This window comes from Salarias fasciatus, chromosome 12, assembly GCF_902148845.1.
Source record: "Salarias fasciatus chromosome 12, fSalaFa1.1, whole genome shotgun sequence".
Taxonomy (NCBI): domain Eukaryota; kingdom Metazoa; phylum Chordata; class Actinopteri; order Blenniiformes; family Blenniidae; genus Salarias; species Salarias fasciatus.
Genome location: NC_043756.1, coordinates 29,801,242 through 29,829,081, shown reverse-complemented (window position 1 = coordinate 29,829,081; position 27,840 = coordinate 29,801,242). Strand labels below are relative to the sequence as shown.

The window sequence follows — 27,840 nt, the reverse complement described above, 5'->3', positions numbered from 1 at the left end:
CCGCTACAATATATTAGACCAGATTAAGGGGAGATTAGGAATTGTTATGTGTAGTTGAGGTTAAAGTCTGCAGAATCTGACAGTTGACGGCACTTTTTCTTACTTGGTTATTAATTGCATAAAGATTTTAAGCTTTAAAAGTTCGATTCAATTTTACTACATTATTCATAGTAGATAATTAACATCAAAAGAGGGATTCTGTGGTCACAGATTCCATCAGATTCCATATTTGTTTGCTCATAGGTATATACCTTCTTCTTTGACATGTTTGGATGGTGTCCTTCTACCAGAAACATGGAAGACAGAAGAAAGCTGTCAAAACATGTCGAATATATATATTTAAAGACTGTGTGGTTGAAAAGAAGAAAGCAAAATACTTATGAATAAATTAAAGGCATAATGAAACAAAACATTCAGAAATAACGAATGAAAACTTTCAGAAACTTGCATCAGTTTTTTTGCTGGGTTTTGGGGGGGAGTCTGGCTTGTTCACATGAAGTCTTTTCAGGCACGTCTCTCAGGAGACGGCTGGATCTCCGTGACCCAGCTGGGAATCTCATCTGCCTGCATCTGCTATCAGAGCTGCTGTAGGATCTGTGGCCACAGATGCAGTTTGCAGTCCCAGAGGATCCCTCCCCAAATCCAGGCAGCAGGACGTCTCCACAGAATGAAATCAGGCTCAGCTGTCAGGTTCAGACGCAGGATTGATGGCTCCTTGTCTATAGAGGCTTCAGTTTGTATTGCGTCGGGATGCACCGGAGACCAACCTGACTGTACATATAATCGAATTTTGATGTAAGTAAGCACGAGGATTTTTGTTTCCTCTGTGAGTTTATTGGTTATTCATGTCATCTCAACATGTTTGTGTGAGGGCTGGAGGCGCAGTGCAGTGACATTTAGCCACAGTCAACCAATGCGGGATTTTAGTGCTACTTGTATTTACAGTGAGTGCAACTGCAGCAAGATGGGGTTAAATCACATAAATGTCAGTGCTGAGAAGTATCTGGGTCAGACGTGTCGGCGACACAGCCTAAGGGATGAAATCTGTGACAAAAGTGTCCAATCTGGCTGGCGTGAAGTGTACAAAGACAACAAGTCGGTATCTGTAAATTTCCAATAAAATCACTGCTGCTCCTGAAGTCTCATTGCATTTCAGTTTAAAATCAATGTCAGAATTTAAATTATTGAAAGGTTGCATTCATGTAGAATAGCTATGATTTTTTTTTTTTTTTTTTTTTTTTGTTTTAGCCTTTGGAAGTTGAATTGAATGACGAGTTCCTGATAAGTTAAAAATGTATGTCTTTGTTTGCACACTTTTTGTCAGGACCTATGATAACATATTAGAAGTGGCATCCAAATATGAGAAATGTAACTTTCCAAGTGATAAAAAACATTGGTTTTGGACATTGACATGCTGATTTAAATTCATTAAATACAGAAATTATAATAATCAGTACACAAAATTGAGGCATTTGATTATGCTTTCTTTGCGTACAGTCTAACACTTGACATTTCTCAGTGAGAAAATTCCTTTCACTTCTTCTAGATAGTCTCCACTCACCAAGATATTCAAGTCTGTCAGCTCAGTACTAATGTTAGCCACAAGATAATGCTAGAATTATTTACACCGCTATGATTCTAACGAGATGGGAGGAAAAGGAAAAATACTCGTGGGAAATCTCCTTTAATCCAAATATGTTTCTTTGAGGAATTGATCTCATTCAGTGGACTTTATTTCCAGAGTCAGTTTTCTTTATGTCTATATATCAAAAACAATCAGCTCGGGGTGCAGCTCACTCACAGTTTATTCCTTCCACCCTCAAGCTTTCAGAGTGATCTGTTTCCTCTCTTATCATGTCGATTCTCATAAAGTCAATCCTGTTATTTGACAGGAGAAGACTCAAGGTCAAACCTAATCTGTAATCTCTCATAAACTATTGATTTTTCAGTCCGGCTGATAAGAGTGAGAGTTTTTCCATCTCTGCAAGGCCTTCACTGATGCAAATCTCCCAACTCGAAGCACAGAAAACTGCCCTTTACTATATGATGTTTTACCTCATCCTCGTTCTTGGAGGTTTATTGTATTGAGACCGCGCAGAGCCACAGGGTCCAGGATGACACTCAGTCAATCTACCAGAGGTGAGAGGGGCCGCTCCCGAGTCGAGCGGCTTATGAAGATAACGATGATGGATTCCTGCAGTCAAAGTCTTTCTGACTGAGTCACTCTGCAGATTCATAGTACTAACATTCCTCCCAACGTGTGACGAGTTTGGCTCAGCTGCTGAGTTTGCAGGGATGGTTTATTTTAGCAGTATCTGCACAGAAATGCAGAAATGCAAACTAGTTCTTTGTTAATATTCATAATACGGAAATTGTGGAAAAAGAAAGAAGAAGGTGCGCTATACTCTGAATGAGAGTTGAAGGGAAGTCTAGGATGGAAATGACACATTTAGGGGCAATAAGGCCATTGTCCAGCAGGATACCATCCTTCATCCATCTAGTTTTGCCTTGATTTTTACCTCTTTTGTCCTCTTCTACCTCTGCAGCCGGCAGGATACAGAGGTGTGGGTCCACCTGGGGCTCAGGTGTCTCTGGAGCAGCAGGCCTACATGCTGCTGACTGAGGCCGAGAGGCAGACCATGGCCTACTACCTGCAGGAGTACCAGGACGGACACATTGGAGTGGAGCCGCTGACCATGGCGCTGTTTGAGCTCTTCAACACTCACGCCAAGGTATAAATGACGTCTGACTGCGAATGCCCTGAACCCTGAACTGCCGCCGTCTGCTCAAGCCGGGTGTGTCCTCTCCATCCCTCCAGCTCTCTATGCTGGCTGAGGTCAGGGCTCTGGTGGCTCCTCAGGATCTGGAGTTTTATGACAGGCTGGTTTTGCGCCGTGAACGGGAAGCCCCTCAGCCCTGGCACGGCGGTGTCGGGGTTCTGCATCCAGCAGGACACTGCAACCACGTTCCCCAGGTGGGCCATGATGGAGGACACTCGGCAGTCCATGATGGAGGACACACTGTCCCTGCTACGGTACGTTAGCTGTTGACAACACTTCATACCTCACATCATAGGATACGATGCAGTTCATTCAATTAAGTTTTTTGCAAGTTCACAGAAACTATTTCCTGGTTCCTTTTATTAATGTCCACTTTTTAGGTTTTGATTGAAAAAAGGTGGGAATTAAGACTTATGAATCCTGCATGATGTTTTTAGTATCTCCATATTCCATTTCCTTCCTGCCCTGCTTACCTTTAACAATAAGAAGCAAATGCTGTGAATCCATTCTGCTCAGACAGAAGGATCACAGCATCTCTGGATCAATGATATCGAACTGGTTTGAGTGTAGCTAGCATCGCTAGCACCAGCAGCAGCTGCTGCCGTTCCTTGCAGGTTATGGTGATGCCTCATTCAGTTCTGCTTGACCAGGGGTGAAAATCCTGTTCCTGAAGAGTCCCTACCCAGCATGCATTAGTTCTCTCCGTGTTTCAACACACCTGAATATAATGATTTTGTCATCGCCAAGCACCTACCAAAACCCAGTGATGAGCCTGTCATTGCACTCAGGTGTGTTGAAGCAGGAGAGGAACTAAAACACACTTTATCGGGGCTCTCCAGGAACAGGACTGTGCACCCGTATTCTAGACTTATCCAAAACTGCATCTTCCTTCCACTGACTAATTTTAATGAGTAAATCAGTCATTAAACTGACCCAAAGTCTCACAAATGAAAACTGCTGATGGCTGCTGGTTGTTGTAGTGGTTATAACTCTCGTTTTTCAGCAAGGACACTCCTGGTTTGTTGTATGTTTGCCCAGAGCTAATGAAGTGGTGTGGAACACGAACAAATGCGATATTTCATTTTATTCTGCTTGAGTCTGAACTGCAGCCTGTAAAATCCAGTGTTGTTACATTCCTGCTCCCCTTCCTCCGTCTGACTCATAGCAGCCGTCCACAACTCTGTAGTATTGATGCTTCAATGGTGGCCACATTAATCCACAGAGACCTCATTCTGCCGTGCTTTGTGATCCACTTCCTCCAGCTCACTGGCCCCCTTAAAGACCACTGAAAACTGTAACTTCAGTCAGACCACGCTGTTTCTTTCTCACCTTATTTCCCTGGCCGCCCCATCGTTCTGACTGTCGGCCTGACGAGTCATCCGAGCCCGCCGTGGGGGCCGTTATCGCGTCTGTCACGTCATGGTTAGCTCTCCGGTGGCTGCTGCCGAAAAGCTTTTATTGTTACTATGTCACTTTTTTCTGCTGCAGCCCCCATGTGTCTGTGTAATTGTCCGTACCGAAACATTTATTTAAGCACTCGTGAAATTAAGACCCCATATAAAAAAAAGCTAATTGCAGTTAATTGACAGTCACTTAGTTGCTCAGTGAGAAACAGGAAGATTCATGGTGGTAACACCGTGTTATGGCACTGCACTGTCTCATTAGGTGGGTACTTCTGTGCAAGCTCCTAGCAAGACTGTCATTTAGATTAGCCAATAGCTGTAATTAGCAGGGCTCAAAATGAGGGGACACGCCACCAAAGGAGGAGACGGAAAGGCGAAGCTTTTTACGCTGAAGACTAAAGAGGTGAAGCACCACAAAACGGTTTGGAGATCCATCCATCTTCTGTAGAGCCGGACAGGTCTGACGCATAGATTTAGAAAACTCCCAGCTTTATTTCCTATTGCTAAATATGAAAACATAAAAGGAATTTGGTTTCCTCTCACTACTTTCAATCCAGACTGATGTGTCCTATCTACAGCGCAAAATACAACAGGAAGTGTGCAGACCATGAGGACTGTTCTCTGCTACGTCATGGGGGAATGTGAAAGAAACTCCACATGCGATCCAGATGATGCTGAAGCAAATCTGCACTTTAATGGACAAACTGTTAAACCCAAGAGTGAACAGTACAATATCGCTCGGTGTAAAAAACATTCTGGTTCTGGTGGCATGCACATCGTTCAACACATCGAAGTTAAAATTAGGTCACTTTTTCCTCAGAATGTGATTCTGATCAGTCATCTCAGAACGCGTTTTTTTTTCTTCCTCTTTCTCCAAATTGAGAAAAAGGAAACTTCCTCCACCAAATCGTCCAACTCGATGAAAGCAGTGATCCTGTGCCCCACGTGATGGAGAACTGAAGCAATCAAACAGCAAAACCATCTCCAGCAAATAAATAAATAAATAAATGAATAAAGAAATGAATAAAATCTTTTCACTGTCATGCATGGTGCTATTCTTATTTGACCAGATACTGAATTTTGAAATCTATATGCATACATGTGAAATTGTACACGGTTTATGCTGTGATTTGGGAATTTACATAATGAAGAATTCAGAGTCAAAGGATTAAAGACACTTTTTCTGCCTGATTTCACCGATCTGAATGAATTTCTATTACATTTTTGTCAACAAGAGGAGTCATTCTAAAGACATATTCTGGTGAAATGAAGTCTTCTGCGACTGGATGACCTTTTTGAACCCACTCTGAGGACAGCCGGAGGTCCCTGAAGTCCACTACAGAATCAGAATAATAAAGCCTGCAGCCTTCAGTGATTCAGCTGGAGCAGGAACTCCTCCCAAACTCTTTGTTCTAAACTTTCTTACACTCATTATGTAGTCCTGTGGGGCAGATCTCATCCATCTGTCATCTGCATTAAGTAGGCTAAAATAAACCCATGTTTCTTCTTTTTTTTTTTTTTTAATTTCAGAAGTTGCCCTGCAGATCCACGATGCTTCATGCTGTTCCTCTCTCTTTCAGGCTGACGGCTGTGTCGGCGGCTGGACGGAAAAAGACCAGGAGGAGAACACTAATGCCTTACAAAACATTGCACTGGTACGTTTCACTTCCAGTTAATGCTGGAGAAAACCAAGTCTGTTAATGTGTTTCTGTGTTTGTGCAGCTTTCTCACAACGTCCAGTCATTACACAACAAGAAATAGCATGTAGCATTATTATGTGTAACCCCCCCCGGAAAACACCACGAAAGGCTGAGAAGTCAATAAACATCAAGAGCCTATTACCCCGGGGCCTCAACTCCACTCGGCGTTTTCAGGGCGTCTGGCCATGAATTCATTACTAATCTCATCTGCAAGTGTAAGAGTTGAGCCGGAGGCAGGAGGGGGAGGCGGAGTGGAACCTGGAGGAGTAGGAGGAGCTTCTGAAGAGCCGCAGGATGAAGCTCATTTATTGTCATTGCAAGAAGTTGTCATTGCCACAGTGAACTTAACGGGGTTTAAAGACGCCCAGGCAGCCAATTACAGCGCTACATCTTGAGAGAAACAGATTTAAAGGAACTCAGACAGATTGGGGGGTGGGGGTGGGAGGTTGGTGAGGGGGGTGGGGTGTAAAAAAAAAAGGTACATTAATTCAGATCACGGCTCCAGATTAGAAGTAAAACACCAAAAAAAAAAGCCAAACCCGCGCACACACATAGCATGACGTAAGACAATTTCTTCAGTTCAGCAGATCAGCGGTCGCAGCTACATCATCAGCGCAAGACGTCATCACCACTGGTCGTCAGCAGAAGAGAGTGGTGGAGACGTTGAGAGCGGAAGGGGGTGTGTGGCATTTCAGTTCATCAGCCCATGTACGTGTGTGTGTAGTTTGGCCTGCCTCCCCTTTGCGCTTAAGCTCAGATGGTAGCTGCCGGGACGGCCTTGAACAAAGCAGCCCAACGGTGATTTGGGTTTCAGCTGGGAGTGAGAGAGAGGGAAGATAGATAAGCAATCATTCTGGCCTTGAATCTTCAGGGGGATGTTTGGAGTTCCAGAGGCACCCAACGCAATCAGAAGGTATCTTCTTTTGGTGTGGAGGGAGCCGTTTTGACCTTCCTTTGCTTGGTTCTCCACTTTTCAGACAGAAGCTGGTTCAACCCTCTCGGTGATGCTGACATCCAACTTGCGTCTCAATCGTCCATAACCCAAATTGTCCACCTTTCGAAAGAGTTCGCACAAATGGTCAGCGTCAGCTTTTGCCTGCTGATTTGAAAAGACCATCGTCCCTTGGACGTCTTTTGTGGTGGCGGTCTTCTTAATCCTTCAGAGGATCAGGTTGCAGCTCAAACCAATCAGCAGCAGACCGATCATCATGAATCAGAAAATGTACACATCCTCAATGTCCTCGACGGACAGGGATGCCAGGCATGTGACCCCCCTCCACTTCCACCAGGCGTACATACCCAGCATGCCGAGTCCCATCCGGACAAGCAGGTTCCCCCACTCCTGTGCTCTTTGTTGAAAAAAATCGTATCAATTGCATAGAGAGACCAGCTGATCAATTCCAAGGTTTATATTTTGGTTTGTTCGAAAAACCAAGTCAGGTGATTACTCCAGTCAAACAGACGAGACAAGAGAGACTGTTTTGAATTTCCTCATTGTGGTTGTGAGTTAATTTTGGTTTGTCCTCTTTGTCTCAGAGGATACTTGGAAATCTTCACGTTGAGTTGATCTGATCTGATTGTGGCAGCAGCTCTCTGAGGTGTTTGGAGGGTTTTATCTCCCTTTGTGTTAGACTGGTGACTTGTTTTTGCCTCCGCAGGAAGATCTGCAGGCTTCAGGTGAGTCTCCTCCTCCATTCAGAGCGTCCCTCCTGCAGGCGTCCAGCCGGCCGTCCAGAGAGACAGAGCTGAGCAGGAAGCCCTCCGCCCGACTGGTGCAGCCCGCCTCCAGCCTGCTCTTCAGCGGACCCTCCCGTCTGCTGCAGGACTGCCTCCACAAGTCACTCAAATCCCCCCAGGCCGTCATCCACCACCCCTGCCCGGGCACCGCCCACCACACCTCCCTCGGCGCCCTCCATCACACCTGCCAGAGCTCGGACTCGGACCACCACAACCACCCTCACTTCGCCCATCCCGTCCACCAGCACCACCTCTCCCGGCCTGGCTCGGGTCACCACACCTGCCCCGGCTTCCTGCACCACCGGGACACCCCCAAGCCGGACGTCAAACTCTCGTCCAGGTCCAGCTCCTACGAGAAGTCCGTCCTGTCCAGGTCGGCATCCTCCTCCAAGGCGGCGTCCCCCATGGCGTCCCCTCATCCCTCACCCCACCCCTCGCCGTGTGCCTCCCCCTGTCCCTCCCTCATCACGTCGGTGGCTCCGCCCTGCAGTCCGGACCGGCCCTGCTCGCCCGCCTTCACCCAGAAAGTCCTGGTCACAGACATGAACCGGCTGTCTGCTGAGTCCAGGCCACAGCAGAGAGGTACGCAGGTCTGTGATCAGATATCCAGAACAGAACACGCACACACCACAGCTGCAGCAGCTGCAGAAAATACATGATGGAACCTTCTCCAACCACAACGCTTAGCTCTGGTCCATGGAACAAATGCTTCTTTCTGGCTCACAAGTTCACCAGCACCCCTAAACGAGCAGCTGTAGCAACTGCATGATGCTTAATCCACTCCGAAAAGTGCAGATTGAAAGCAAACCAAACCAAATGAAAGTGTGAAAATTCTCGACCCACCACCAGAGTGAACCGAGTCCCAGACTGTCCTGGTGTGAAAGCAGCCATGGTTCAAACAGTTTGGGGACCCCTAACCCTGCTGTAAACCATCTTCACGACCCATCATCACCCCTCAGTGAGAATAATGAGTTGAACTAGGATTTGGTTGCAAACTAAAATTGGCCAATAAAATATTCCAAGAAAACCCAAAATAATGATAAACAACAAAATTCCCAGCGAGTATGTGAAGATGAAAATATTCTCATTGTTGTCAAACTACCTACATTTTAATCCAAACCAAAAGTCTTCACTTCATTCTCGTCACATTGCAGACTTCACTGTGTTTTCATGTGAAACTGTGAAGTAAAAGTCGATCTCTCCTGGGGTATTGTGTTGAGGCACCATTTACACAAGAATGTTTCAAGTGAAAACTCACCGTGTTTGCATTTCCATTTGCATTTCCATTAAAGAAGTTTTATGTTTACACGGCAATGTTCTGAAAAATATGTTGTAATTATCCATTTCTTGCACATGCGCTGAAAATCTATTTGCCATGGTGGTGGTGCACATGCGCAGCTGCAGTGTTTGTGTTTTCCCCTTTTACACTGAGACAAAGCCGAAACATTTTCAAAAATTTCTGGAAATTTTTCCATTTTACACTTAAACGGTGTCCTAAAGTGTTTATCACATCATTTTAAAAGATGGACAAACGGCTGAATTTGCACTTGTTCTTAATAATGGACTAATCAATCATGGGGAAGATGGGGGGAGGGCATTACCTTCATCAAATTCAAACTGTAATTTGTGTTTATATTTTTGAAAAGGTACAGAGTTTTCTGCAATGATAAATTGGGGGAGAATTTGCTTTAATTCTACTAAACATCAAGGACAACCCTCAGCCTCACGTTTCCCCTGTCGTTCATCCTACACACTCATCCACCATTTACATACCAGACCAGAGGAATTTCCCAGTAAAAACGATATTATGCGCAGTAAAGAAAAAAGCATTTGTCTTCATAATTGCCTCAGCAGCAGGGACGTCTGTGTTTGTCTTTTTTGTGCTAAACTATCAAACTTTCTGGTTTCTGAAGGTTGTTTAAAAAGATTTACCACCACTCTGGTTGTGTTTGCGAGCTCCTTGGAGGCTCCTCCAACCATCTGGATAAACAAAAATATTTCATCCCCTGAATAATAAAAAAGATGTTTAATACAATTCTCCCCCGCTGAGGCAGCCGGTGGGCTGTCATCTCTGTCTTTTTAAACAAGCTTCATCATTTCCATGTTCACAGAGAGCCAAGTTTTACTCTAAACCACTTTGTTAGAGGCTTTTCACCTCATTTAAGATTACCACAAGACTTTCTTTAGATCTGTCTCTGTCAGAATTATTCTCAAAGTTAGTCAGTTGGGATGTTAAAACAAACTAAGACATGAAGGTCTCAAACAAGACACAAAACATGACAAGACAACACAGAACAAGAACACAACACAACCTGACACAACAACACACAAGTCACCAGACAAGGAAAACACAATATGCAACAAAACAAGAGAAGATCTCAACATAGCACAATTTAATAGATTAAGAAAAGAAAACAACACAAAATGACAAAGACAGAAGACAGTGTTAGAAAATGAGACTTGAGAAGGAAAGACGAGATGAAATGATATCAAGACTCAACACAAGAAACAGCCTAGAGAGGAATATTGTGAAGGGTCCAGCGGAGCCGTTGTCTGGACTGAGCTGTTGTGGTTCCTCTCGCTGTGTAACCTCCAGGGGCCACGTTGTCTCAGCTGTCCGACAGCGGGCAGACCCTGAGCGAGGACAGCGGGGTGGACATCGCCGAGGCAGGGGGCCTCAGTAAGGACGGCAGCCCTCGACCCAGCAAGAACCAGCAGGGCCATGTGGAGCAGTCGGGGGCCTACGGGCCCTCTTCAGGGCCCGCCAGACAGGTACCAGCTTCACTCTGTCATGAAAAACGGCCAAATGTGGTCTGAGTGACTGGCGCAAAAACAATTATCTTTTTCGTTTGATTTATTAGCAATTATTATCTCTTGTTCTCAAAGCGCACACAGCAGTGTGATTAATGAGGTGCTGGGTGGTAATGATGGAGTACATCGCTGCATGGTGGCAGTCCAATCAGCGTACATGAAACAAAAGAAAACAAGACGAACTTTTTCAAATGAGTCCAACATGTTCGGAAAAATTAATTAAATCCACCACTGAAAGCATCGTGTGAAGAACTGGACATCATTACAAACGCTGTCTGGTTTATGACTTTTCATCGTTTACCTTCAGACTCAAATTCAAAATGGTGAAAGTGGAATGGAAAACTGGCTCTGTTCTGTTATAGTCTATTAGAGAATGAACAAATATTCCTCACCTTTCTGGATTTGGACATTACTCAGTCCCTCCAGGAATTCATGACGTTGTGATCACAACATATAATTCAAATTCAGTCAATCTCTTCAAATTCTGCATGATCTTGCAATTTTATTCAATCGCTGCAACTTTTTCACAGTTTTGGCCACCTCCCATGAGTTCCACCAGTCAAAATAGTTCCCAGCACAAACATAATGCACGTTCAGTATGTCACCAAATTCACTGGTTTCTGGTTTAAAGACGTTGACGTGTGATTCTAATGTCTCTCATTTACCAACAAATCACTGTTAAACACGCTGCTAAGCAATTCCCTGATGTTCTTCCCTGATGTACAATGTGCAACATAGTGGTGGAGGACAAAAGAAAACTTACCAATTTACCTTTGTTTTTTTACCTCAATACATAGTAAAACGGCTGAAAGCAGCAGACCACAGAGCAGACAAATCACCATAACGGATGCTGTTCCATACAGATTTGTAGAGAATACAGTTAAGTTAGATTAATTCATTAATATGATAAGCCGTGAGTGTGTGTGTGAATACCTGTGTGCCATGATGTGGAATTAACTTTTTAAGCCATTGAGAGACATGTCAGGTACGATTCATTTAATAGTAAATTGTTATTTTGTGCCATAAAGCCCCTTCATGTTAAACAGAATCTGACAAATCAATTCATAATGTTAATCATTGATTATAATCATTAGTATTCCAAATCATTGGAATACTGTGAAATGGGGGTGGAGTGGGGGTGGGGTCAACTCTTTCTCCGCACTTTCACTTGTAACTTTAATCAGAATTTTCTGAAAAAGTTGCTGCTTAATTAGGAATTTTTGACTGCAACAATCACAGAAAAGACCTGCGAGATCCTGGAGGGACTGGTTATACCTGTCTGGATTTGGTATTTCTCAGTTCTTTGGAATTAAAAAGAGGAAATCATTAATCAACATTAATCTTCCTCCTCCCGTCAAATGCCATTAATTTTTTTGTTTTTTGACTTATAGGTTGGAAAATAAAGGAAATACCAATTTACAATATTTATATTTTCTCTGTGAACACAGTAAAGTCTAATTTATTCTCCATACTCCACACTGCCAAGTTTCCTGCAGTTTGGACCGACCGTTCTGCGCCTCTGGGTGTTGAAAGTGAACGACTTGGTGACTCTGACAGTCTTGAAGCTGAACTTCCTGGATGAACTGAGGGAGTCGAGGCGACGGCGCCGGCCTGCCCTGTCCCGTCCACGCAGCAGCATATATTAGTCTGACGCTTCTGGGTATTGGCATTAGCGACTGAATTAGCATTATTTATAAATGGCGTCAGATTGGCATGCAAACAAGCAGTGAGGAGTAAAAACTCTGCTTCTTCAGTCAGCAGGGAGCACGACGACACTTTAATTACTTCTGCTGAGACCGACTGGATATCCACAGAATCAATCAGTTCATTTGCAGGACAGACCAACATGTGTCGCCTCTCTGAGAAACGGCTGACCGTCGATTCACTTCCTGTCCCAGCAGACCGGCTCGCCCGTCCCGACGCCCACCGCCACGCTGGTACGGGTCCTGAAAAACTCCAGCACCCTGGGGATCGCAATAGAAGGAGGGGCCAACACCCGGCAGCCTCTGCCTCGCATCGTCACCATTCAGGTAGGACCAGGAGGCAGACGGGGAAGCCAACAGTCATCAAGAGACAACCGAGCTTCCATGTTTTCAACTACAGGTGGTCTTGGTAGTTTGCTGGTTTGCCAGATATACAGTAGCTCTGTCAAACACAGTTTACTGTAAGTCTGCCTCCTCCCATTCTGCTGAGCCAGGTCGTACTTTACTATCAATCATAACTTCAAGAAACAGTTTGGACACGGACAGGAACGTTCTATCCTTACAAAACTAGAAAGAAGCATTAAAAATTGTACTTTTGAGCTGTTCCTGTGCTTCAGGAGCAGAAGTTTAAGAACCAAATTTTCCTTATATTTTATTTTAGACAAATGGAAGCATTGTACTTTGGTAAGACTCATCAAGCTTGAACTTCGTCAGACGCAGATCTGGTCCTGTACTTCCTGTACGATAGACTTACTTCTGAACAAGCACCAGGATTTTACTTACTTCTACTTCTCCTTTTCACATTTTGTCACATCCAACACGAGGACCAAAGAAAGCGAAGCTGTTTCATTTGTGGGAGAGAAGTGTTTTACACACACGGATAACATCAGCTAATCACCAAATGACTGACGGCTGAAACCACCTTGCCGGTCCCTGGCCTGCCGCTTCCTTTATAGTCCTCCTTGAGGATGTTTAAATTTCCATAACAATGTCTCCTTTCAGCCGTCACTGTCAGTCTGCTGAAGACCCCTGAGCCAGGTTTGCACCTTGTCAAACCGTAACATCCGCCCTGATTACCATGACATTACACACGAATACTGACGCCTGCAGCCAATTATATTTCTATCATATCAAACTGAGGCTGGAATCTAATAAAGCTCTGCAGGCTGGAGTCAGGCTCAATGAGTGAGGAAGACTTTAATGTAAACAGACACTAAAAATCACCGGAACTGTAAATTCTGCACGACAGAACATGCCCCCCCCCCCCCCCCCCCACACACACACACACACACACACACACACACACACGGAGAGGAGTTTGTGTGTGTGTGTGTGTGCATCAAATTAGTAACCGGTTACTGTTGTTAACACTCGTCTGACACTCGACCAGCACTGTTGTGCTTCCTGCTCCAACCCGACTCCTACAGAACTCATTTAGTCGCTGAGTTTTTATGGAAAAAAGAAAGAAAAATGTTCAGCGTGGTTGTTTTTTTAAATGGCAAGGCAGACTTTTTTATTGACTTTTCCTTTTTTTTGTTTGAATTTGATCCTTCTGTGCTAACTGTGCTGCAGGGCTGCAGGTGGAGGAAGCACAATTTGAGAGACACTGATCAGAAAGAAGACTGTCAGCCTCTTCCGGCTCATTCTGTCCATATTTACACTCAGAGACGACTGCTTTCATTCAGGCTGTGTGTACGCGCGCGCACGCGTGTGCGTGTGTGTGTGTGTGTGTGTGCGTGCGTGTCATGCAAACATAATTGTTTGTAGTTTGTCTACGAGGCGGCAGCCTAAAGGATAATCCATTGGTCCATCGATCCCCTGTTCTTTTCCTGGCAGCCTGATTCAGTTTGCTCTTCTGCTCTAAACATGTTGATTCAAAGTGACGTTCAGCTACAAAACAGCAAACCGTGACTGCAGGGGCCACAAGTGACGACTTCTGGATGATCCCAGTATGAGGCCAGGGAATCAGAAACGTTCCCGTCTGACTCGGCTTTGGTGACGTGCCTCTGAGCAAGGCGCTAACCCCGTGCTGCGGCTGCTGGTGGCCCCGGTCACAACGGGCAGCTCCGAGCGGTGAAACACGAAACCCGGCCAAGACTCTGGGACAGCTCAGTAAGACACGGCGAGGCTGCTGCTTCAGTCAAAGCTTTGGAAACTGTTTTCTCGGTTGGAGAACGAGTCTCAGCTGCGAGATTTGATGAAGAATGTGGGACGAAGGAAATGAAGAGGGAGGAGAGATTACTGAAACACAGGTTTGAACAGCAGAACACCTTTTTACCGGCAAGGAGAAGGGCTATATGTGCAGCAGGCCTCCTGACACACACACACGCACGCACGCACACACACACACACACACACACACACACACACACACACACACACACACACACACACACACACACACACACACACACACACACACACACACACACACACACACACACACACACACACACACACACAGGTTCATTTCGCCCTAACTGTACTTATCACCTCTTTAATCCTGAACCTAACCTCATTCTGACCACAGCCTCTAATGTGTGTATTGATTTCTCTAAAGGACCTCCCTTTCTGTTCAGGCAGAGACACGGGTCCTCATGAGTTCATGAGCAATCAAGTTTATTTGTGGCCAAAGTCACGTCAAGTACAGCAGAGAAGTCAAAGCAGACAGGAAGTATCTCACAAAGTCCTTGAACTATTCAAATAAAAGTCCTATTTCAGTCATTAAACATGATGTCGGAGGAAGTAATAAAAACTTGAAAGAGTCAATAAAGTAATTTTAAGAATAGTAATTGCCTCGTTAAGTTCTTACATGAAAATAAACCACAGAAGGTTTCTGCTGTGATGGAGGACAGCAGCAGGACTCCAGCTCCACTCCTCTGGTCCTCAGCCCTCCGATGGTGTCCCAACATCATGACAGCATAGAAATACGAGTCGGTCGGCGACGAGCTTCCAGCGCCGCTTCCTTCAGACGTAATGAGGCTGAACAGCAGGATTTTATAACCTGATACTTTCACATTAAAATCCTCGGATGAAAAATCCCTGCAGGAACTATTAAATGTGTGCAGAACAAAGACGCCGTCTCCGAGCCTCATTACCTCCTGGAGCTCATTGTGAAGTGCGACCTTGACACGCTCTTCTCACAGCGGAGAACAGCCGCCGCAGCCGTTCCTACATCTTGGCAGTTTACAATGAACGAGGGAAAAAAGAACACGGAGGAGAGAAAAGCTGCAGCAGGCTGAACAAAGGACAGTTTTCAACAAGCGCACCTCAGTTCCACCAACACCGTCTGTCTGCTTTTATACTGAACCTTTAAAACATCCTGTGTACGTTTAAAGGAGAACAGCGAACTCCAGCTTAGCTACATTTAACCATCTGACTTTTTTACGTTTATCTCATTTCTGTGGGAAACGCAAAAAGAATGTTTTCTACTGAAAACTTGTCCTGTTAACGGGCCCTAAATACTGCAAATTTATTATCACCACATATTCTAGGCTCAACGTCACATCTGGTGGAAAAAATCAACAGTTTGTCTGACGTTTCACACGGTTTGTCTGATGTTTGAAATGAAGGGACAGATAATAAAAGTTTATTCTTCCTTCTGCTACTTTTCATTCCAAGCTTTGGAATTTTTGCTGTTTTTTTCATGATATATTGTTGTTTTCATATTGAATTGTGCGGATTTGTCTTTTCTTGTCATGAAGAACAAAACCCAAACTGTGAGTGCTGAACAGGAACATTTCTTTCCCATGTCCATGAAGCATTAGTCCTGGTCCTGTGGTTTATCTCAGTTTGATGGTTTTCTGAATTGAAGGAAAGCCAATAAATATATAGAAAAACATTTGAATGGACTCAAAATATGGCGTTTGTCTTGGATCCTGTATTATCTCTACCGCCTGACCTCTGAGAGATTTTTATAGAATCGTCCATGGAATGTTTCAGATGAACCCTCTGAAAGATCCTATGGAACAAATGTGTTTTTATTTTTAAAGTAATGAAACAATATATGTCTCTAAAAACCTCATAAACATTCTGAGCATTTCATGTTTGTATACAATTATACTGTTAAATCTCTTTAATCTGATGTCTCTTTATTTCTAACCCCATTACTAATCTCTCTCACGTTTGTCTTAAGTGTTTTGTCAGAATTGAACAGTCAGAGGGAATTCATTACATTGTGAGCTGCAGTTTTGCGGCTGTTGCCATGGTTTTATCCTCTCTGCTCTTAAAACTCACTGAATCTGAGTTTGCATGTGGTCTTTCTAACCTTTGAAGCTCCAAAAGTTGTGTCTAGTTGTACGGATTTTAACTTAGTTTGAGCTGTCTGAGCTTCTCTTCTCCGAACAAACCAAAGGTCACTGGAGGAGTGTCTCTGATTGGTCTCTCTTTTCCCTGCATGTCTGCAGAAAGGAGGCTCGGCTCATAACAGCGGCCAGCTGAAGGTGGGTCACGTCATCCTGGAGGTCAACGGCGTCTCTCTGAGAGGACGGGAGCACAAAGATGCCGCCCGGATCATCGCCGAGGCCTTCAAGACCAAAGAGAAAGACCACATCGACTTCCTGGTGGTGGAGCCGGGGCTGTAGAGGGAGGACTGTGCACTTTAGGCAGCTCGGCTCCAGGAGACACTGTTTCACTGTTCAATGAGGGAAACCCTGGCGTCCGCCCGTAATCGAGACCCTCGCTTTCATTTCAGGGAAGAGTTCATGTGAAGATGTGCTGGTATTTGCTGATTGCACTCTACAGAGATTTGCACAATTTAAATTTAGAAAAAAAAGGACGTTACCTATGATTTTTATCTGCTGCGGGTTAAATGCTTTCTGCATTTGCAGTTATGTTCGTCGTAGTTTTCAGTTCCTGGATTGGAGGTGTTTAAGTCGCAGAAACAATCTTCTTCCAAATCATTTGAGTTGATTCCTTTCAAATTTCTCATTTCTTTCAATAGAAAAGCAGAACAAAATACTGTGCTCATCAATTGAAATGGTGTGATCTTCAAGATGAAAAACAGAGAACAGGTTTGACGACAGTCCATTAACATTTAAAGGTTCAAAAAAAGGGCACTACAACAAAAATCAGCTTTAAAAATTAAACAAGCATGACTGGATTAGAGTACATTTTATCACTGTATGACTAAAAAAAAATTATAATTCAGTATTTCTGTTTCTCCTCCACGTTTAGAGAAGCCAGTCAAGGTGATTTTAATACTCTGTTCTGTCCTGCTTCGCCTCTTGTGTCGTCTTTTTGAAAATGAAATCCTCTTCTCAAAAGTTCTATTTTTCAGGAGAAGCTAAAACGAAACACTCCTGCTGATTTCATTTGACCCTCGATTGGTAGAGCTGCTCTTGAATTTGTTCCTAAATCCCACCTTCCCACCAGCAGTCCATCCATAATGAATCACGAAAACTGCAACATGAACATTTATTCTGCCTTAAGAAGAAGATTTCACCACAACAATCGACTGAACTAAAGCCTTTGACTTTTGAATTGAGCACTCAGCTAAATCCCACCTCATTTTAATCCCCACTAGTTTGTACATCTGAGGTTCCTTCATCAAAATTCATCAAGCGGTCTTCTGCTTTGCATTTCGCTGCTACTGCTTCAGGATTTCCTCTGATTGGTCAGGAGTTCGGTTCGCCAGAGATTCAGCTTGTGAAGAAAAACACCAGAACAGAATATTCCAGCATGTTGAAGAGAGCAGGTTTGTCTTGAAGCCCATCTTCTGTAGTCCTGGGGCCTCATTTATAAACGTTGCTTACGCTCAAAACGGGTCCTGAAAGTTTCGTACGCCACTTCTTACGCCAAGATTGGTATTAAACAAAAACATGAACTGACGTGAGAATGAGCGCAGCGCCACGCCACCTTTGACCCTGCTGTATGGAGATTGTGGACACAGGAGAACCCGACTGCACAGATGTTGAGGTGGAGAATTGAAGCCAGACGGATTTATTTTTTTTGCTTTTGGTATGTATCCTACGCCATGTTTTATAGATGAGGCCCCTGGTGTCAAAACTGAAATCTAACTGTCGATCACAATGTGAAAGGGATTTAAAATACAACAGCTGGTTAGTTGGAATCCTGAAATGCATGCTCCTCGCAGTCCCTCCACTTCCCACTCCTTTTTGTTCTGCAATATTATAACAACATGTTTTTCCTGAAATGCCCAGGAAACGTCCAGAAGCAGCAGCTCCCTCATGACGAAGCACGGAGCCGCTCTATCCTGAACCAAATGGTGCTTTCTTTTCAGAGCCAGCCATCCTCAGCCAACCCATTCTCTGAGGTCTCTTCGTATATTAGCAATACAGATCAGCAGTACTTTAATAGCTCACACATATGTAGTTTGTATATATTCTGTAGATTGCTTTAAACCTGACATGAAAGGACAATATAACATTTTAATATTATTATTATGGAGTGCACACAGTTAGATAATGTCTCATGTTTCCTTTGTTGCTCATGTTTTCCATTACTCCCCCTCCTGATGTCTTGAGTGGCAGGTTACTCCATGTGTCCAACCTCCTCCACAGCAGAAATCAATGAGCTGCATGGATATGGATCAGCATTCCTGCATCCTGACGGAGGGGAATGTTGATGAGGCCCGAGCCTCGGTAATGAACCGGCGAGCTGCTAATGCACAGCACAGGAAGTGCTAATCAGATCGGAGCGTCCTGTTCTAATTAAATTGACGCACACGCACGCACACACACACACTGATGAGCAGACAAAAGATCAGAAAGCCACACAACTCACTGCAACTGCCGGATATATGCAGAAAAATCTAAATTAAAACCCACTTTAAAGGGAAACCTACATCAAATGTTGAATTCTGTGTCAGAAACGGTCTGTAAAAATTGATTTTAGAGTGTTTGAATAGGACATTTTGTAGTATTTGTTGGCTCCACTTAATATCAAGAGAGGAAACAATCTTCACAGAAAGGGAAAAGAGCCAGAATGATGGTACTCATGCGCATTGGCAGAGTTTAGGAACCTCTTTCAAAAAACTGTTCAGCAGCTAACAGTCATTACTGTGTAAACCGACCAACCCCCAAAACAGCCACAGTTTTCAGTTTTCACTTGAAAAGATTGTCGTGTAAACGAGGACTTAAAATGTGATGGATTCTACATCTGAGTCATCAATAATGATTGTGTCTCGTGTCTTCATTTCACTTCTTTCGTTAATCAGCTTATTGAAATGTATTGCTCCGGTGAATGAAAACATGCTCAAAGCTGACGGAAAAAGAAAGTGAATCCTTGGATTTGGATGAAATTGGTTGAACTCCTTGGATGACTGCATGAAATTTAGCGGCCATAATTTCAACTGAGCTCAGGAGTCTTTTTAAAGGGACTAAAGGCAACTTTACAAAATTTACCTCAGTGCTGCCGCGATAGGCGCTGTGGGGAACTGCAGCCACCAGCCAAGGCGGCACGGGACCACGCACAAGATAAGACAAGATAACGCACGAGATAAAGCTGATAAAGTCCTTTTTTTCTTCATGGGGGAACTTTTTTGTGGGCTTTCAGTGGATGCAGGTTGTTTGATGGCTGCTGAAGAATCCATTTGTACTCCAGCAGTATTTGAGGCCGTGTTCACGGCGGCCATGTTCTTCCTGTTCCAGAGCTGTCGGCAACACGCATGCAGCGTCAATTTATGTCACATCCCCACGATTGTACGGGAAATTCGGACGCCGAACTGCAGCCAAATCTGTGGCACACAGCCTGTATAAAGCAACAGACAGGTACGCGGATTGGCCTGTTATTTTAGGTTTGTAATGCTTCACGGCCCATTAGCATTGAATAAACTGGAAATGCATGTGTAGTTTTTCAAAAATCTTGCCTTAAAGCTGCTGTAGGCAGGATTTTGCTAGTCAATGCTAATTTTTCTGTGTTTTCTTTGGATTAAATGTTAGAGTATCCATTGATAATCCTTTAGGAGTGTAGCATAACTGCACTACCGCGAGGGCGCAGCGTTTCCATCTGTCTCTGTTCTGAGCTGAAAAGGAATCTCCACAGCTCCAGGTACCTTTGACCAATCAGAAGAGCCCCTGAGGCTCTAACCGTGATTGGTCAAGGGGCGTTCCTCGCACGTTCTTGTGGGAGGGGCTTAACTTGCGTAAAGGCGTGATGTCAGAGAAAACAGGACAGGATTGGCTGTGCTGGGTTTCAAATCGCCATCTTAGATGGGTCAAATCGCCATCTTGCTTAGGTAACCCTGAGCAAGATGCTGGAGATGCCAAATCCTGCCTACAGCACCTTTAAGTCCCTTTAAAACTAATAGTTCTCAGATTTTATCCTGGACTTGGTGGATTTTCTGTTTTTAAGTTGCTTCTGTTGTATATTTACTTGCATATTTTGGTCATGTCCCAAGAAACCAGAGAATTAGCTCTCCCCTCCATGATGGCAGCTTAAAAATCACGATGCTCCCTCCTCCCTGCCTCATCATTGGGATGATGTTTGGTGTTTTATCCAAGATGTTAACCTGTGTGTTCTTCCCCAGTAGTTCCATATGATCTGTATGAACAGTTTGTCATAGAAACTCCTCTTGTGCATGATTCTAAATGCACAGACCTTCAGTAGAACAGGTCCTGGACTGATTGCTAGCCTCTTAAGTTCTTCACGGTTGATCAGTCAGAACGATTCAGTTGACAGCATAACCGATCCAAGGTCTGCTAACTCCTTACCTCGGTTGACGTACTTCCTTCTTCCGCCAGCACTGGGCACGTTTTGATAAATGTACCCAGTAAAAACACGATATTTAGTTTGTTTGTTAGCAGGTTATCTTCTCTGTTTTTGTCTATAATTGTGACTTTGATGTTGATCGAATCGCAATTTATTCCTATTTTACATAGTAATGAGTTTCTCATGATAATTACATAATCCAAGGAGAGGAAAGTTGATGATAACGTTGAAAATGACCAACATTACCTCTGATTTTCACCCTCTGCAGAACAGTGAGGCGTCCTCGTGGCTTTTTTGCTTTTTTTCTTTCTTTAATTTTCCTGATTCCATCAGACACATTTCATCATCCTACCTGTTTTTTCGGACTGTGACCCAAAGTGAAGCGGAGGATCATCCGTATGTGTTTTCAGGCTGGCGATATTATATTTTTGTAATCTGATGACATTATCCCATCGTGGAGACTTGAGAGCGAGAACTGGACCTTTGTGGACTGTTACTACGAGTGAGGCGTCACTTTGCAGCGTCATGTTGGCTGTGATACTGTGCTACTTAAACCATGTGTAAATGAGAAAAACTTTTGTGAATGCAAACTCTTCAAAAATGATATATCTTGTACAGAAAAAGCTGCACATAGATTTATATATAGAGATGTGTATATATATATATGTACATATACATATATATATATATATATATATATATATATATATATATATATATATATATATATATATATATATTTATCATAAATGGTGGGAGGATTTGTTATGTAACCCCTCTGTGGCTGATGTAACCGCCAGCATCTCCTGTGTGTTTCCCCTCGACGGCGTCCCATCACCACCAGATATCACCTCTTCCTGTTCGTGACCGAGCCGCGGTCTCACAGTAGTCTTAACTTTTGGAAAAAGAGGGAAACAGTCAAACACGACACATTTCCTGAGGATACAATAAAAAAACAAAAAAAGCCTGATGGAACTGAAGCAGGTGTGTTTCATTTGAGCAGGAAAGTGACTTTTTTTTTTTCGTTTTTTCATGCGTGTATGGGCTCACATGACTCATGGAGCCACGAGAGGAGCAGCAGGTTGGCTCAGGAGTTAAAAAAAGGAGAGGAGAAGTTTGGATTGGCTTGAATCATGGCGATATTAATTCTAAATTTGATGAAGTAATGTACACAAAGTCCAAATATCCCCTGAATAACGACAAGAAGTGTTTTTTTTTTCACTATTTGAGCTTCACTAATGGTTTAGTGTGATCAGTTAAGTTTAGCTCATTACACAAGATGTATTTTTTTCCAATGTATGAAATGAGCTGAGGAAAAAACTCGAAAAAAGTTGATATTTTTAATGTTGAAATAAACTGAGCTTGATGGATAAGTTGTGCAAAAATGATAAAGTTGGCAAATTTGACACAAATTATGATTTAAATCTGCAAATTGAAAGACTTTCATTGTGATTCATCAAAAGCTTCACTAAATGTTGCCATTATCCAAAATTTCGATTTACTAATGACTATTGCTCACAGCATATCACAGCACCACACAGTTATGACATAGAAGTTACATACCGTAGTAGTCAGTATATCAATAAAAAACCATTGTAGCAAAGCATACATATATATATATATATATATATATATATATATATATATATATATATATATATATATATATATATATATATATATATATATGTATATATACATATATATGAGGAAAGAAAGGGAAAAAATCCAGTTCTGTTTTTGGTTTTTTGACACTTCATCCTAAAGTTAAGACAATATCTTTGATTGCAGTTTAAAATCTGCCATCTCCTGGAAACAGACTGGTTCATGGAAAGTGAGCTGAGTTCCTCTGTGGGTTGTTCTGAGGACGTCTTTTCTTCCCTCAGCGGTGCTCAAACACGGCGTAGTGTCACTTCTTTGATTTGCAAAGCAAAGTGGAACTCATAGAGCAAAAATAGAAAGAAAGAAGCAAAACAAACTCTGTTTGAAACAATCCTATTATTACTGAGCCCACTCACGAAGCCTTTCCATTAGCAGCCTGTTGATTTCAACAGTTTCTGTTCCTTTCTGATCCGAACGTGTTTGGAAAAGCTTTCGTTTTACAGTGAATAACAGAAGGAGTGAAGGACGTCTCATCTGTATTCATAAAGTCACTCAGCTACCTAATGGGCTCCATCCTGACAGTCAATAACAGTTTGAGTTAGTTAAACAAAACTCAGGATTTTAATCCCTTTCAGCTTGTGAACTCAACTCTTTGTGTGTGTGTGTGTGTGTGTGTGTGTGTGTGTGTGTGTGTGTGTGTGTGTGTGTGTGTATACGCGTTTTTCTATCCTTATGGGGACCAAATGTCCCCACAAGGATAGGAAAACCTGGCACGATGTGCCTTGTAGGGACCTTTTTCCGGTCCTAATGAGGGGAAACAGTGTTTTCTTGACCATGTTGTTACTGAAAAAAGTAAAAGTGCAAAAGCATTTCTTTAGGGTTCGGCTGTGTTGTGGTCTGGGTCAGGGTAAGGGTCAGGGTTAGGGGCTAGTAAATGCATTATGTCAATGAGTGTCCTCACAAGGATATAAATACAAACCTGTGTGTGTGTGTGTGTGTGTGTGTGTGTGTGTGTGTGTGTGTGTGTGTGTGTGTGTGTGTGTGTGTGTCTTTGTTCCTGTGTCTCTCTCCCTCTTCTAAGTTTTCAAATGAAAAAAAACTTGAATTTTTCGGACATGTGAAACTTCTTTCAAACGTCATCAGTTTTGGAAATTATGGATGGATGGATGGATGGATGGATGATGGATGGATGGATGGATGGATGATGGATGGATGGATGGATGGATGAATGGATGGATGGATGGATGGATGGATGGATGGATGATGGTCAGACGATGGATGGATGGATGAACGATAGACGGAAGGATAAACCTGAGACTTTTTGATGTTAGTAAACGAACCAGAACTGATTCAGGGAACAAACATTCAATCATAAACATGAAAACATCCTCCTGTCTGCACATCATATCTTCTCTCACATTCTCCAGATTTATGAACTCTTCCAGTATTTCTCATTAAACCAGGACTTTACGGCTCGCTGGCCTGCAGGGATGAATGCCAGCTTCCCATCACAGATCCTGAATCTGCATCTTGCTGTGTTTACTCCCACGTACATGTCGCTCTGCGCTCAGAGATCAGCGCTTTATAGAGAAACATGAGAGAAGAGCGTAAACCAGTGAAGAGGCCATCAGGAGTCCCCTCTGTGTGTGTGTGTGTGTGTGTGTGTGTGTGTGTGTGTGTGTGTGTGTGTGTGTATACGCGTTTTTCTATCCTTATGGGGACCAAATGTCCCCACAAGGATAGGAAAACCTGGCACGATGTGCCTTGTAGGGACCTTTTTCCGGTCCTAATGAGGGGAAACAGTGTTTTCTTGACCATGTTGTTACTGAAAAAAGTAAAAGTGCAAAAGCATTTCTTTAGGGTTCGGCTGTGTTGTGGTCTGGGTCAGGGTAAGGGTCAGGGTTAGGGGCTAGTAAATGCATTATGTCAATGAGTGTCCTCACAAGGATATAAATACAAACCTGTGTGTGTGTGTGTGTGTGTGTGTGTGTGTGTGTGTGTGTGTGTGTGTGTGTGTGTGTGTGTGTGTGTGTGTGTGTGTGTCTTTGTTCCTGTGTCTCTCTCCCTCTTCTAAGTTTTCAAATGAAAAAAAACTTGAATTTTTCGGACATGTGAAACTTCTTTCAAACGTCATCAGTTTTGGAAATTATGGATGGATGGATGGATGGATGGATGATGGATGGATGGATGGATGGATGATGGATGGATGGATGGATGATGGATGGATGGATGGATGGATGGATGGATGGATGGATGGATGGATGGATGATGGTCAGACGATGGATGGATGGATGAACGATAGACGGAAGGATAAACCTGAGACTTTTTGATGTTAGTAAACGAACCAGAACTGATTCAGGGAACAAACATTCAATCATAAACATGAAAACATCCTCCTGTCTGCACATCATATCTTCTCTCACATTCTCCAGATTTATGAACTCTTCCAGTATTTCTCATTAAACCAGGACTTTACGGCTCGCTGGCCTGCAGGGATGAATGCCAGCTTCCCATCACAGATCCTGAATCTGCATCTTGCTGTGTTTACTCCCACGTACATGTCGCTCTGCGCTCAGAGATCAGCGCTTTATAGAGAAACATGAGAGAAGAGCGTAAACCAGTGAAGAGGCCATCAGGAGTCCCCTCTGTGTGTGTGTGTGTGTGTGTGTGTGTGTGTGTGTGTGTGTGTGTGTGTGTGTGTGATGAAGAGCTGTGGTTATGTAAGGCGGTGTGGTGTAGCACAGAGGTGGACCGGTGCTCGCAGCTTCGTCTCTGCTGGTTTCCATAGCATTGAAATGACTCACAGCATCTCTTTCTGCCTCTCTGCCTGCGGCCTTGAACGCACCGCAGCACAAACCTTATTACGGCAGGATTCCTGAAAAGAAAGCAGAGACCTTTACTGGAGCTCGAGCTCATTCCGACGTCTCCCACATCCAGACAGCTTAGCCGCGTTCCCTTTGTTCCCAGAAGCCATCGAAACATGGAGAAACCACACTAAAAATAGACCGTTTGTGTCAGGTCCGAGTTCACATGTTTCACTGAACAGCTCATCTTTCCTACGCTTTCATCAGCTGCTCTCAGGGGTTCAGTGAAGGCGCCCCCATCTGGAATTAACAAGAATTACATCCGATTGATTTCTCCTGTTAATACTCCCATCAGATGAGGTGGTGGAGGACGTGCTCTATCCTAAACGTATGTGTTGACGTGTCTCGTGAAGCACTGGACAAGTTTTCTGTGTTCAGTTTTATAATTGAGTTTTTGTAATTACTACAAAATATATGCAGGCACATATGGGGTTTTTAAGATCTGCCGTTGCTAGCTAAAGGAAGTCAGTCACCAGTTAACAGGAAAACCACTTATTCTGAAACACCTCAAAATACTAACTTCTCAGATGTACAACTTTCTAGTGATGGATTTATTGAACTGTCTGATATAATAATGAAAACATACATGTTTCAGTGATGATTTTGTTTCCCCCAAAAAAGCGTAAATGTTCATTGATGGAATTTTTGAAAACATGAGCGAGAGGGTTGAATCCAATGGAAATCGCTGCACTAAAACTGAAGAAACTGGTGTCTGTAAAAAGGTTTTGGGTGATATTGAACCCAATGACTATTTCTGCTGTGGGAAAACTAGTTGTAGGTCGAGAACCATTTCCTCTGCACAAATTAAAGCAGCAGCAGGTTATGCTTGCTTGAGCTTGAATATCGGGTCTGAAGAAACATGCAGTGGACGAACAGGAGCAACTCATAAAAAGAATAACGGAACAGCTTGCATCAGGAATGGAGTCTTCAGTAGAGGTGTGCGATACTCCAAATTTTGGTATCGATCCGATACCAAGTAAATACTGGGCCAGTATCGCCGATACCAATACCGATACCGATACTTTTTTTTTACTAGGTTTTTAAATAACATTTTTTAAGTTTTTATTTTTATTTTACATCCATCACAGGTAGCAGTTTCGCTGTCTGACGCTCTGAAGTAGCTCCTAACAGTTCCTGCTCCTGTTCCTCATCTTAAATTTGCCATTAATGAACCAGTGTGTCTGTCTGATCAGCAGCAGGAGGAGGAGAGCTGCACCGTGAGCCTGAGTGAGCTGAGAGAGAAAGAGGAGCGCGATTTGTAATCACCTCACCTGGAAAATAAAACACGGGACCAAGATTTTAACCAAATAAAAGAACAGTTTTTATCAAAAAAACACAAGATTACTACAACAATGTCAACGTTTCAATAAAAATTATTCCTTTTGCCTTTTTCACACACAGAAAATGTCAATACTGAAAATACAATTAAAAAAATGTAACAGTATAAGAAGTACAACAAAAAGTCCCATTACCCACAGGTATTTATGAAAAAAAGTCATTGGTGCAAATAAGGTGCAAAATACTACTGGCTCTTTGCTCTTTTGTCACTGAGTTATACCCTGAGGTTGCTTTTTGCCCCTGGATATCGTGAGCAGTTATACTTCAGTCAATAAATACATTTAAAAAAAAATACCTGAAAATGCACAGCAATAACACGATAAACAAAACTTTAAAAACACACAAGCTGTGTCAAGACACAGCATCTTCAGAGTCACATGCTGAACCACATTAAACAGCTCCAGTCATCAGTGTAAATATACTGTAAACTACAGCTGGCTGTCATTCTCCACCACCTTTGATATATATTCTATTTTTTTAGTTCCATGAACACAATCAGGATTTATTTCAATTGACTAAATATATGAAAACAGTTTAATCACTGCTAAAATGACATCTTTGAACACCAATTGAAAAGCAACGTCAAATTATGTTGGAAATACCAAAATCTTAACTTGGCTTCTCTAAAACACTCCCTGGATGTTCTGGAGGCTTCTGTTGAAAGCCTCAGGCAGAGACCTCTGTCTGTGTCCGGTCTGCTCCGTTTACGCTGCTTTTAAAAGTCTGTGCAGATTGTTGGTGTTACTGCAGCAGCCAATCACCTTCATGCACACATGATGCAGTGTCTTTGTCTGAAGCTGTGAAATAAGTCCACACAGCGCATCTTTATCCTCCACCATCGCTTTTCCTCTCTCTCTCTCTCTCTCCCTCTCTCTCTCTCTAGCTGCTCTGACATGGCAGTGAAGAGCAGAGGGAGGAGGGAGCGGCGCAGAGCGTCTGAGCACTAAGTGAGCTGAGGTCTGACTGAGAGGCTGTGCGAACTCTGCCAGAGCAGAAAAAAAAATATCGATCTCAACGTGCTGGTATCGATCGATACCAATACTAACTTTGGTATCATCGATATTTGGATCGATCCGCCCACCACTAGTCTTCAGTGTTTGAGGCTAGAGTTCGGCAGTGTCTCTCTCATTTACCAACAGACAGTATGAACTCACATAATGAAAAGGAAAAGAGTCAGACGGAACATGTCTGGAAGCGTGTTGTTCCTGGAGCTAAATAAAGCTGAATTAAAT

The 27,840-nt window shown here is 43.2% G+C and overlaps 1 protein-coding gene across 1 annotated transcript in view; it reads left to right on the top strand.

Moving 5' to 3' along the window:
- The window catches only part of LOC115398638 (whirlin-like), a 76,591-nt gene extending 59,832 nt beyond the window's left edge, over positions 1–16,759 (top strand). Inside the window, exons 6-13 of the mRNA XM_030105505.1 lie at positions 2,547–2,732; positions 2,819–3,034; positions 5,764–5,838; positions 7,542–8,202; positions 10,217–10,431; positions 12,029–12,049; positions 12,330–12,461; positions 16,541–16,759. Coding sequence (XP_029961365.1) covers positions 2,547–2,732; positions 2,819–3,034; positions 5,764–5,838; positions 7,542–8,202; positions 10,217–10,431; positions 12,029–12,049; positions 12,330–12,461; positions 16,541–16,717 — 1,683 coding nt within the window. The 3' untranslated portion in view covers positions 16,718–16,759. The remainder of the gene's footprint in view (positions 1–2,546; positions 2,733–2,818; positions 3,035–5,763; positions 5,839–7,541; positions 8,203–10,216; positions 10,432–12,028; positions 12,050–12,329; positions 12,462–16,540) is intronic.
- The last annotated feature ends 11,081 nt before the right edge of the window (positions 16,760–27,840 follow it).